At 41.2% G+C, this 13,603-nt stretch overlaps 1 protein-coding gene across 1 annotated transcript in view; it reads right to left on the reverse strand.

The window, feature by feature from the left end:
* The window catches only part of slc43a1b (solute carrier family 43 member 1b), a 62,449-nt gene that overhangs the window by 12,596 nt on the left and 36,250 nt on the right, over positions 1–13,603 (reverse strand). Inside the window, exons 6-9 of the mRNA XM_039767603.1 lie at positions 6,360–6,452; positions 3,222–3,355; positions 2,667–2,830; positions 1,827–1,973 (exon numbers count right to left, since the gene is read on the reverse strand). Coding sequence (XP_039623537.1) covers positions 1,827–1,973; positions 2,667–2,830; positions 3,222–3,355; positions 6,360–6,452 — 538 coding nt within the window. The remainder of the gene's footprint in view (positions 1–1,826; positions 1,974–2,666; positions 2,831–3,221; positions 3,356–6,359; positions 6,453–13,603) is intronic.

A 13,603-nucleotide genomic window follows, 5' to 3' on the forward strand; every position in this document is an offset into this window, starting at 1 on the left:
TTTAAACAGATTGTTATTTTCATGGGAATTGTTACATATGCATTATTTTCACCTTTACTTTCAAACCTCAGTTAAAACAGTATTTGGAATTAACTTTCGTCAAAAGTTGACCATTACACCCACAGTGGCTAGGCAGTGCCCAGTGAGGGACTATGCCTGTAAACTTGACAGATTTCTCCATGAGACAAATTAAACTCTATCTATCTATCTATCTATCTATCTATCTATCTATCTATCTATCTATCTATGTATGTTATGTAGTACCTTTCATTATCTATCTATCTATCTATCTATCTATCTATCTATCTATCTATCTATCTATCTATCTATCTATCTATCTATCTATCTATCTTATGTAGTGCCTTTCATTATCTATCTATCTATCTATCTATCTATCTATCTATCTATCTATCTATCTATTTACGTAGTGCCTTTCATTATCTATCTATCTATCTATCTATCTATCTATCTATCTATCTTATGTAGTGCCTTTCATTATCTATCTATCTATCTATCTATCTATCTATCTATCTATCTATCTATCTATCTATCTATCTATCTATCTATTGATGGACCACCAGGAGTTGCACTGCCATCCAAACCTGACACAGACAAGCGTGGGACACAAGTTCAAGGCATGCGTTTTTTATTTTTTTATTTTTCCCTTGTGGGAAACACCTTCCCCTGTTTCCCACAAGCACAACACAGTCACAGAACAGCACAAATCTCTTCCTCTTCCTCTTTTTTTCTCTTTCTCCCTTTCCTCCTCCACTCCCCCAGACAAGCTTCATCTACTTCCACCCGACTCTGGCTCTTGTAGTTGTATCTGTCTATTATATAGTGCCTGACACTGCATTCAAATCCATAGACTTTAATATGGAGTTGGTCCCCCCTTTACAACTATTGCAGCTTCCGCTCTTCTTGGAAGGCTTTCCATAAGGTTTTGGGAGTGTTTCTGGGGGAATCTCTGCCAGTTCATTATGTAGTGCATTTATGAGGTTGGATGAGAAGGCCTGGCTTGCAGTCCCCATTCCAGTTCATCCCAAAGGTGTTTAGTGGGGTTCAGGTCAGGGCTCCGTGCAGGCCAATCAAGTTCTTCCACACCAAACTTATCCAGCCATGTCTTTACAGATCTTGCTTTGTGCACTGGGGCACTGTGGTGCTGAAATAGAAAAGGGTCTTCCCCAGACTGCTTCCACAAAGTTAGAAGCATAGCATTGTCCAAAATGTCTTGGGATGCCACAGCATTAAGATTGCCCTTCACTGGTGTTAAAAACCTGATAAACAACCCCACACCATTAAACCAACTTCCACCAAACTTCACAGCAGGCAGGTAACGCTCTCCGCCATACCAGACTAGTTCATCTGACTACCAAACAGAGAAGTGTGACTCGTCACTCCATAGAAGTGAAATGTTATAGAATAGTTTGGGTAATTTGGTTCCTAGGGCGCAAAGCCTACTGACGCTCACATCCGAATATTTTTTCCTTACAAGGGTTTTTTTTGGGGGGAGTTTCTTCTTGTCTCCTTAGGGAGTCAAGGCTCGGGGGCTGTCAAGAAACAGGGCCTGTTAAAGCCCATTGAGATACTCCTTGTGTGATTTTGGGCTACACAAAAATAATTTTTGTTGTTGTAATAATACTTTGGCTATATTTTTAAATCACGTTCATGGTATCTTGATAAAAAAAGGTATTTATTAAAAACGTGAAAATTCCTGGGAGACCCCAAACTTTTGACCGGCAGTGTATATCATTGTTTCACGTATGCATGCGGCTCCTTTACCTGATCTAACGACTCTCTAATGATTTTAGTGTGTTTCAACTCACTGTGTTTATTCCAATCAGTGACCTGGAACTCCAACATCTTATTCATGGCCCCCATGTAGAATATGATCCTAAGTTGAGTCATCCCCATAGTGATAAGACTCCAAAGAAAGATGGGTGAGCAGACACTCTTACGGAAGGGCACGGAACCTAGAAATGAGAAAAAGAGATTAGAGCCTTGGGACCCCTGCAGATTTTGTTTGTTTTTGTTTTTTTCTGTCCTGCCGGCCCTCAGACCATATGATGTTATTTTTATTTTTTATAAACTTTTCTTTCTTCATCTTGTAAAGCTCATTGAGCTACACCATTTGTATGAAAATCCATCCATCCATCCATCCATTTTCCAACCCGCTGAATCTGAACACAGGGTCACGGGGGTCTGTGAGAGCCAATCCCAGCCAACACAGGGCGCAAGGAAGGAACCAATCCCCGGGCAGGGCGCCAACCCACCGCAGGAAACACACACCCCCACCAAGCACACACACGGGACAATTTAGAATGGCCAATGCACCTAACCTGCATGTCTTTGGACTGTGGGAGGAAACCCACACAGACACGGGGAGAACATGCAAACTCCACGCAGGGAGGACCCGGAAAGCGAACCTGGGTCTCCTATTGTATGAAAATGTGCTCTAGAACTAAATGTTACTATTGCTGTTATTATTATTAATTGATTAATGGAGAAGCTGTCAAGTGTGAACTTCTGCACTTGCTGTGTCAAAAACATTAAAGACAGAATGGTGGTGGTTGGGGCAAGAGAAAAGAAAACTAAGCAAGAACAATGAACAGAATTTCTGAAAGGCAAACTACAAGACAGGGACAGAAGAGGGATGGCATGCTCACTCTCTGCTGGTGCCGCTGTGGCTTTGCTAATGTTCTCCTGAGAAGAGAGAAATTCCTGATTTTCTTTTTGACTCAGCCGCTGTCCCACTGTAGTCACGTGGGTGTAGAAGCGATCTCCGGTCACTTTGTGGTCTAGTGCCAGACCGCTGAGTTTAATTTTCTTCCTGGAAGCATAAAGACATACAAAAAAAAAAAAATGAGTCATAAGTTTAGCATCCTCTAGAAATGTAAGCGCTGATTTTGGTTTTAATATTTACAAGTTTGGATCATCTAGCTTTACATTTTGCACACAGGTGGGTGAAGGATCTTATTCTTATTTGGCCGAAGAAGAATTCAGGACTTTGTGACTGATCAATACTTGTGAACCATGGCGCCAGAGGGTGGCAAAGTGTTAGATGGCTCCATAAATCAACCTAAACATGAACTTTTAGCCTTGCTGGTAAACTAGCACCTGATATGTTGTGGGCATCAAAGCTGTTCCTCTTAACGTTAGATACACTACTAGAAAGCTACACTTGCCCAAAAAGCCCCATTCAGCAAGAGTCCCTCACTCACGTGTAGTTGACTTCTTCTGGAGCAGGAAAGGCCTCCACAGGCCAATTTAAGAAGCAGTTGAGGAAGACCAGGCATGCCAATGCTGACCAGACAAACATGATGACGATGAAGGACACGCCTGCATCATATATTAGCTGAGAACACAGAAAAATAAAACAGTTTCAATTTGACTCAGATGTTATTCCTCTAAAGAGACAAACCTAAAACACATATCCTCTACTGCTCTACTCCTGGATTATAAAGAACCATACACTGCACACAATGGCCGGAATTGCTAATCAAACTGTTCTTTTTAAAGGCAGAAGCACTTTACTATGCAATAGCATTTGTCCCAAATGACAATTATAAAGTACAGTGATATAGAGATACAGTATATACACTGATCAGCCGCAGCATTCAAACTACTGACAGGTGAAGTGAATAACATGGATTATCTCGCTACACTGGCACACCTGTCAAAGGGTGGGATGTATTAGGTAGCAAGTGAACAGTCAGTTCTTCAAGGTGATGTGATGGAAGCTGGAAAAATGGGCCTGCGAAAGGATCTGAGCGACTTTTGACTAGGGCCAAATTGTGATGGCTAGACGACTTGGTCACCGTATCTCCAATATGGCACGTCTTGTGGGGTGTTTCTGGAATGCAGTGGTTATTACCTACCTAAAGGTGTCCGAGGAAGGACAACTGCTGAACCAGCAACAGGGTCATGGGTGCCCAAGGCTCATTGACGTGCATGGGGAGCGAAGTCTAGCCCATACTGTAGCACAAATTGCTGAAAAAGGTAGTGGTGGACATCACAGTGCATCTCAGTTTATTGCGTATGAAGCTGCGTAGCCGCACACTGGTCAGAGTGCCCATGCTGATCCCTGTCCACTACTGAAGGTGCCTACAACGCACACATAAATGTTAGAACTGGACCACGGAGCAGTGGAAGAAGGTGACCCGGTTTGCTGAATCTCATTTTCTTTTATATTATGTGGAGGTCCAGGTGTGTGTGTATTATTTACTGTGCCAGAGATGGCAGCAGGATGCACAATAGGAAGAAGTCAAGCCAGAGGAGTTAGTGCAATGGTCTGGGCAATGTTCAGCTGGGAAGCCTTGGCTCCTAGCATTCATGTGGATGCTATTTTGACTTCAAGATTGTTGAAGACCACACACACCCCTTATTGAGAAAGAATGGCAGCCAGGGTAATGCGCCCTGCCAAAGTGCAAAAAATTGTTCAGGAATGGTTTGTGGAACACGACAAGTAGTTCAAGGTGTCGACTTGACCTCTAAATTTCCCAGATCTCAATCCGAATGAGCATCTGTGGGATGTGCTGAAAAAACAAGTCCGATTCATGATGGGCCCACCTCACACCTTACAGGATTTAAAGGATCTGGCCCTATAGTCCTGGTGTCAGATACCACAGGACTCCTTCAGAGGTCTTGTGGAGTTCAGGCCTTGACGGGTCACAGCAGGAGGGGGACCAGCACAGTATTAGGCAGGTGGTATTAATGTTGTAGCTGATAATTGTATATACTCCTCAGCTTATTGTACCACCAACCCCTCCTACTTTCTTTGTAATTAGACTTATACATTTACTGCACTGACTGAAAGCACATAATATGCAAGATGCAAGGTATTTGCTCACAACATAAATCGTCAGGCTTCTTTGTAGCGCCCTTACTCTAACCTGATAGTCTGGGTTTAAAAACTGTAGTGAGGCCGTTGTGGCTTTTTTATATTATATAATACAGAAATTAAAAACAAAAGGCTGTATTTTTAATCAAAAGTCTAGAAGAAAGAAAACAATGTATTCACATTAGTATATGTGAAACTGGAAATCTGAATACGTTATATTACAATTTAGATTTAGTCAAAGTCGGAGTCAGAGTTGACACATTCTTACTGCCAATGACCAGGGGTGTAGCACAGAATTCCGGGCCCTGTATATAAGCAGTCCCTGTGCCCCCCATCCCGCTCAAAAACAAACTTTCCATTTCAGACTTGGAGACCCCCACACGCTCACCCTCTTTCTCAGTGGGCTCTGGGTAATCCTTACCCTCCGACCCCCCAACTATGCTCTGACTCCAGTAACACAAAAATTGCTTCCGACTCCAAATCTGACTCCACAGCCTTGGATTAAACCATCATAACAGACTGTGCAAATATTTTTAAAGTTATTCAGAAAATTCATATTATTAAATAAAAAAAGTTTTACAAAATATTCCATTTTGAAATAATAATACATTTAAGGTAGGTACATTATGGAATCAAAAGAAAATAATGACATTTTATTACAGATTCATTGCAGGAAGTGACTTTTATGTAATTTTGTGTTTTATTCACATTCCTTTACGTATGCTGTGGCATGACCCAGGTTCGCTTCCCGGGTCCTCCCTGCGTGGAGTTTGCATGTTCTCCCCGTGTCTGCGTGGGTTTCCTCCCACAATCCAAAGACATGCAGGTTAGGTGGATTGGCGATTCTAAATTGGCCCTAGTGTGTGCTGTTTGTGTGTGTCCTGCAGTGGGTTGGCACCCTGCCCAGGATTGGTTCCTGCCTTGTGCCCTGTGTTGGCTGGGATTGGCTCCAGCAGACCCCCGTGACCCTGTATTCGGATTCAGCGGGTTAGAAAATGGAAGGATGAATGGATGCTGTGGCATGCAAAAGTATTCAACCCCTTGAAAGTCATCAGACAATTTGTACACAATCAATCTATTATCCATTCAATGTTCTGAATGTGAACTCTTATGCTGTACCATGCATTCCCAAAGTCCAAATAAACAATTTTCTGTAGATATTTAACCGAAGAAGAAAATTACGACTAAATACTTTTGCACGCCAATGTATAACTGTTCTTTTTCATGTTATTATTTTCTAATTGAAATTTCATTTTTTCAGTCTGGCACAAAAGGTATTCCATACTGTATACATCCATCTCCCTTCAAGCTCACACAATCATTACCGTGAAAGAATATAAATTCAATATAAAAACTATATAATTACTACAGAACATCAATTATAAACATGAAAATGGGTCAGCATTTCCTTATGATAGTATCTTTTCCTGGAGCTTTAACCCAAGAACCTTTAGAGCCTTTGAGTTGTACTTCACCTCCCATGGGTCTCAGTACACCTTAAGAGCCAAGACCAACGCACCTTGATCCCAGGGAAGGTGACCGCTGAAGATGCGTAGGAGCCGATCATGAGTGACATCAGGGTGGAACTTAGGTTACCAAACATGTTGGGGAGCTGCAGGAAAATAAGAGCAAGAGAAGAATGAGAAGAGTTCAGAACAAGTTTAAAAATAAAAAATAACCCAATGGTGCTTTTCTAAAATGCAGCTCTGACGGTGCAATATTTGCACACACCTACAACTCTAATTATACACCAACTTCAAACATCTGTTTATACGGTGACAGAACTCTCCACCCAAAAACACAGAATTAGAGTCTTGACACCTGACACATATTCTGCAACAACATAAATTAAAGAGTCTCAAGATCTGCTCAATCCAATTCAGTGTCCGGACCTCTGACCCCTTACCGTGTGTTTTTACTGAATGCCTCAAGTGACAGTGACTTGTGGCCTATGGTATGAGGAGCCTCTCACTGACATATGGAGGAATCAGCACCTTATCAGCTGTTGGTCCCACTGCTCTGGAGATCATTGACACATGTCGTAACAACAGGACCATTTTCTGCGATATGTGACTGCTTCCTTTTCGGTGTATTTGATCCCGTGTTATGATTTATAGAGCGTTCTGATAGGGCTATTTGTGAACATGCTTATGAAATAAAGACGGACTGTTTAAGTCAAAAATCAAATAATGTACGTTTGTTACTATTTGATCAGCCATCCATTCATCCATCGTCTTCCGCTTATCCGAGATCAGGTCGCGGGGGCAGCAGCTTGAGTAGAGATACCTAGACTTCCCGCTCCCCGGCCACTTCTTCCAGCTCTTCTGGGGGAATCCCGATGTGTTCCCAGGCCAGCCGGGAGAAATAGTCCCTCCAGCGTGTCCTGGATCTTCCCCGGGGCCTCTTCCTGGTTAGACGTGCCTGGAACACCTCACCAGGGAGGCATCCAGGAGGCATCCTGATCAGATGCCCGAGCCACCTCATCTGACTCCTCTCGATGCGGAGGAGCAGCGGCTCTACTCTGAGCTCCTCACAAATAACTGAGCTTCTCACCTTATCTTTAAGGGAAAGCCCAGACACCCTGCGGAGGAAACTCATTTCAGCCGCTTCTATTCGCGATGTCGTTCTTTCGGTTACTACCCATAGCTCATGACCATAGGTGAGGGTAGGAACGTAGATTGACTGGTAAATTGAGAGCTTTTCCTGACAGCTCAGCTCCTTTTTCACCACGACAGACCGATGCAGAGCCCACATCACTGTTCGACCACCACCCAACACACACTGCACCCGACCTCCTTGACATAGGTGGTGAACCCAAGGGAATAGGACTCACGTTGCCTCTTCGGGCTGTGCCCGGTCGAGCCCCATGCCTATTTGATCATTCTATAGAATTAAATACTATATGTAATATGAAATTAAAAAACAAATATTATTTTATACCATTCATTTCAGTGCATAACATCATCCGAAGATGCTTTACTGTTACAGGTCCACCAAATCATTGAGTGACTCAACAGTTGAAATCAAACTGGCATCCATACGTCTTTTTGGGGTCAGTGTCTTAGCCACTGAGCTTGAAAACCCCCTTTCCATCTGTCAATCACTTCCACAACAAAGTAATTTGGTAATTTAAGTGGGTAGATAATTTCACTGTGAAGTCATTTTACACAAAGAAAGTAAGGAAAAAAAGGTTTCATGGTGAGACATGAGAGAACACAACAGTCTTAGTACAAAATTTCAAAAAAATGATCAATGTTGGAATCAATCCGTCAGCGGTATAGGGGGGTACTGTGTTAAAAGCAACGTGCGGTACGTAGTCAGGTTATTTTTTAATGTAAAGAGTACTTTATTGAAGTAAAAATAGCCGCGTTACTTAAAATAAAAACAAATTTGTTACTGTGGAAGTTTATGCCCAATGCTCCATGTCTCAATACAAGACTCCAAGGGTGATGTTGAAAAAATGGAGGAGAAGGCCATAAATCCAGAAATAACAATAAGCACAAGGAAAATTCACAACAGACAACTCCCTAGGAACTGTGGGAAACCCTCGCCTTTATAGGGCAGTGATGGGGAACCACTGACAAAACACATGGCACATAAGAAAGGACTGGAGACAAAGTCACAAATAAGGAATGATGTAGTTAATTAACAAATGTATCATTAACATAAATAAAATACTGAGTAATGAACATAACAGAGGTGACATGAAACTTTGAAATCCAGTCAGGGTCGGTGTCCTAGGCGAAACATAACACCAACTAGTACTTGGAGACTTTGGCCTAAAGTGGCCGTAAATGGCTCTAAAAGTTCAGAAAGCACCAAAAGGCCTTATGAGAGAGAAAAAAACGGTTCAAACCCCTGGCTCGATGAGACAATCTTATTTAATGAAGACATTTATTTAAAGTTGAAAAAAAAAGAGCAACGAATTTCAAAAGGCAAAAAATAGTTATGCATTAAAGGGCAACCCAAGGCTAACAAATCCAAGTCTGTTATCCAAGAGTCAAAATTCAAGAACAAAGCAAAAAAAAAATTAAAAAAAATCCCCAAATCCAGAAATACAAACAAAACAATACTTTGCAATAAAACGCTCCAAACAGTTCTCACTGATCCACTGCTGGGGTCCAATGTCTGACCTCAGTATAAAGGCAGGCGAAGACCCAGGAGCAGTGACATCACCCACAGAAAACAAAGGGCATGTAAATAGTAAATGAATCTAAACAGAATTTACAAACAAATCAAAACAATACTTCAAAATGAAGAAAAACAATAACAAGACAGAAAATACAAATAAGGCCAAAGAAGAAGAAGACGCTGCATTTATATAGCGCTTTTCAAGACTCTCATGTTTCTTTACATAGAGAAGGAGGAACCACTTCAACCACCACCAATGTGCAGCACCCACCTGGATGATGCGACGGCAGCCATTTTGTGCCAGTACACTCATCACACATTAGTTATTGCTATTACTAACATCCTGCCCTTCATGAAAGATGCCCGGTGGTCTTTAATGACCACAGAGAGTCAGGACATTGTTTGTCTTGTGATTCATCTGAAGGACAGCACAATGTCCCTGTCACTGCACTGGCTCATTGAGATCCACAGGGTAAGTGCCCCCTGCTGGCTTTGCCAACACCGCTTTCAGCAGCAACCCAAGCTTTTCCAAGATGATCTCCCATTCAAGTAATGGCCGGGCCTGAACATGCTATGCCTCAGGTGGGTGACCTCTTCTGAAGTACATGTGGTACGGTTGCTGGCTGAAGCATAAAACAAGCATTTTACTCCATGAATTAATTAGACAGCCAACCAATCAATCAATCAATCAATCAATCAATCAATCAATCAATCAATCAATCAATCAATCAATCAATCAATCAGTAATTTATTTTTTATTTAGTAAAGTCACACATTGTTATGTATTAGTGTATGTTTATGTGTTTAATGCTTTAATTTTTGAATTATCTGTATTTTCTGTGAAGTTTATAATTGTGTACTGTTCATTTATTTTTTTACTAGAAGAAAAAAAGAAAAAGGTTCGAAACAAATTACAGAGAAAGAGAGCTAGGCCAGCGGAGTAAAACTTTATGGTAGTAAAGACAAATGAATAGATAAAATAATAAATGAATAGAAATAAATGGAGTAAAAGAGGGAGAGAACCTGCTTCCTCAATTTAAATGCGTATTCTGAAATGTTATTGATTAGATCCTGCCAGGTTTTGAAAACGTTCTGCACAGATCCTCAAAGTGTGAATTAGATTTTTTTCCAGTTTCAAATAGTATATGACATCAGTTACCCACTGACTTAAAAGATGAGAAGGTGATTTAGGATTCTTCCAACTCAGTAAGTTAAGTGCTGTTCATTTAAATGTTCTAGTTGTCCTTGTGCTTTGTGGGTGAAGCCCTAGGAGGCGGGGCCACCTTGATATGAACATTCAGTTATTGAAGGGGGTTTGTGAGAATGGCTATTTTCATCAGATTTTCTCTGTTTTCATGCTGCTGTTGTCCCTGCTTTTCTGGATTGGACTGTGGATTTGGACTTGCTTGATTAGGATTGCCTTTTATACAATGTCTTTTAGCCCATTTTTGCTTGTATTTTATTTTTTCTAATATATTCTTCATTTATAAAGATTTTTCATTTTTCTTTTGCCACAAGCCAAAGGTTTATGGTCATCCTTCCTCTTGTGGAGGTTTTGCTATATGTTTGGTTTAACTTGCAATTAGCAGTTTTAAGGTCAGAGGAATCTGGAATGTACGTCCCTGGACAAGCTGATCAGGTTGGCCCTAACTTTATTGTTCTTTTAGGAAACCTCACACGTATTTTGCCATGTTTGAGACTTCCTAATCCAAACCAATCGAAATGAGGGTTTTCAGGTAGACCATAACTGGCCACTGCTGTTCATCCATATATTAAGTGATACACTTAAGCTCTCCTTGGCTTTGTCAAGATAACAGGTGGTTCGTAAAATGGGTGGATGGTGAATTAGTGGCATACAATATGAAAATACATTTATTTCAATTGAATCTTTTGCATGGTGGCACAGTGGTTACTGCTCATAGCTCCAGAGACTCAGGTTTGAATACTGCCATTTGGACATTTCCACCTTATCCTTGTTGGCTTTCTGTTGAGATTCTTCTTTCCATTTAATGTTTATCGGAAACTCTGAAATGACCCTTTGGGTGAATGTGCCCTATGAGGGGTTGGTTACTGTCCCTGTAAATTTGTACTGAAGTAATTGAATGGACATTACTAAACAGAAATAAACAAGGGGGAATTTTACCCTTGTGGTGTTACGATTTTAATTCCAGGTTTAACTGTCTTTTTAAATATATTTTATTTATTACGCTGAATGCACTACACATCAGTAAAATATATAGCTCCACATGGCATTCAAAATGGACCAGAAGCTTTATTTAACATTCAGCCTTCCTTCCTATGAAGTAAATGTAGATTTTTATTGTTTTTCTGCCAGCCCAACCAGCTCAGCTGCCTCGTCACAAGCCTCCCATGTCCCATTGTGTGCCATTATCATATTATATCTGCTGTGTTCATCTGGAGAGCTGCGTGTCACAAGACTAAAGGTCAGGCTGAGTGTTTCTGCATCATATGGCAGGTGTTTTTGGGTGAGACGCACACCTGACATGTGCCCCCCTGATGACCACACTGGTATGTGTTTGGCACGAAGCCCAGTGTTTATGTGTCCTGAGATTTCCATCATGTCACCTTCTCCTGTGATTATGCAGTGTTCACAACAGGGGGCACTGTGACCCTGAGATAAGGGCAGCTGAGCCTGATGAAATATTACATCAGTCAGTCAATGAAGAGCAGCCAGACGTGAACCACAAAACTACAAGCAGGCTTAGGTGTTTTTGAGCATTTTCAGTTCAGATTTCAATGATCTACTCAGCTTGTTCAGTTCTTGGTTTCTCTTACTTTTTGGAAGAATGGCAAATGTAACCAGTATCAGTAGCTGATACAGTTCATTCTCATTATTTGTGGTGGTCACATTACTGGAAAACTCTGCTGAAATGGAAATGGCACATACTGAAACACTGATCTTATGGGAATAATGGGGTTAGATTCCTGGCAGGATGCCTGGGTGGCGACTGGTGGGGAGAGATGGGCTGTAGGCTGGGGTGGATATACTGACCTGGAGCTCTCACTTTCTGTGGATCGGTAATGATCACTCTGCTGATTCATGCACGGAAACCTTGTTACGACTTTAAGATAGATAGATAGATAGATAGATAGATAGATAGATAGATAGATAGATAGATAGATAGATAGATAGATAGATAGATAGATAATGGAAAGCACTATATAACATAGATATATAGTTCTACAGAAATTCTTAAACTTGATCACCAGTATGCCCTGAAGCCTTCTCCAGAAGAATATAAGCAGCGTCTTAACTTGCAACTTGAGTTTGACTTGATGTCAACGAGTGAGGTGGAGCAGCTGTTATTACAGTCTCGTGGTAACTATTATGAATACGGGGAGAAAGCTTCTCGTTTGTTAGCTCATCAACTAAGGCAACATAATGCCGCCCATCACATAATGCAAATAAAAAATACATCAGGTACTTTGACGTCTGACCCAATTGAAGTTAACTCTGTCTTTAAGGCATTTTATACCAGTCTTTACACCTCAGAGTTTCCTCCCAACTCAGGAAATATGCAGCAGTTTCTTGACAGTTTAGTTATCCCCACAGTTGAGGCAGTTAAAGTAGTAGAAATTGATGCCCCCCTTAATTTGGATGAGGTCATATTTTCGATTAAATCCTTACAATCGGGTAAATCCCCTGGTCCTGACGGATTCTCTTCAGATTTTTATAAGAAATTTTATCCCAAATTAGCCCCATTACTCTTGTCTGTCTTTGAGGAATCATTAGAGCAAGGTTCTCTCCCCATGACGCTGAGACAGGCCTCTATCTCACTATTACTTAAGGAAGGGAAGGATCCGACTTTTTGTACTTCTTACAGACCCATAAGCCTTCTTAACGTGGATGTGAAAATTCTGGCCAAGCTGTTAGCTTCTCGCATAGAAGGAGTCCTCCCATCTATTATTTCAGATGAACAGACAGGTTTTATCAAAGGAAGACACTCCTTTTTTAATATTTTCACCCTCTTTAATATATTGTACTCCAAACATCATAGTATTCTCCCTGAAGTGGTCATTTCATTGGATGCTGAAAAGGCATTTGATAGAGTGGAGTGGGAGTACCTCATTGCAGTCCTGAAGAAATTTGGCTTTGGCAATAGATTTATTTCTTGGATTCGTCTCTTGTATACTTCCCCCCTAGCTTCTATTTGTACCAATAACATAACATCTGACTTTTTTCCTCTATCGCGTGGCACGCCAAGGCTGTCCTCTCTCCCCTTACTTATTGCTTTAGCTATAGAGCCACTTTCGATAGCTCTCAGGACTTCCTCTTTGTTCCAAGGCATGACTCGTGGAAATATAGAACACAGGGTGGCCTTGTATGCAGATGATTTACTTCTGTATCTCACAAACCCGACTAATTCCTAGCACATGTTATGGAAATACTAAAAGATTTTGGTTTCTTCTCTGGATATAGACTTAACATTCAAAAGAGCGAATGCTTGCCTATAAACAAAGCTGCGCAGCGGCTTAGACAGACTGACCTTCCCTTCCACCTGAGTTATACTGGTTTCAAGTATTTAGGATTGAATGTGACTAGCTCACCTAAGGCTTTACGGGCTGCTAATTTCACTCCTCTACTGTCTCATGTAAGGTCAGCTTTTCAAA

The sequence above is a fragment of the Polypterus senegalus genome, chromosome 10 (genome assembly GCF_016835505.1).
Source record: "Polypterus senegalus isolate Bchr_013 chromosome 10, ASM1683550v1, whole genome shotgun sequence".
Taxonomy (NCBI): Eukaryota; Metazoa; Chordata; class Cladistia; order Polypteriformes; family Polypteridae; genus Polypterus; species Polypterus senegalus.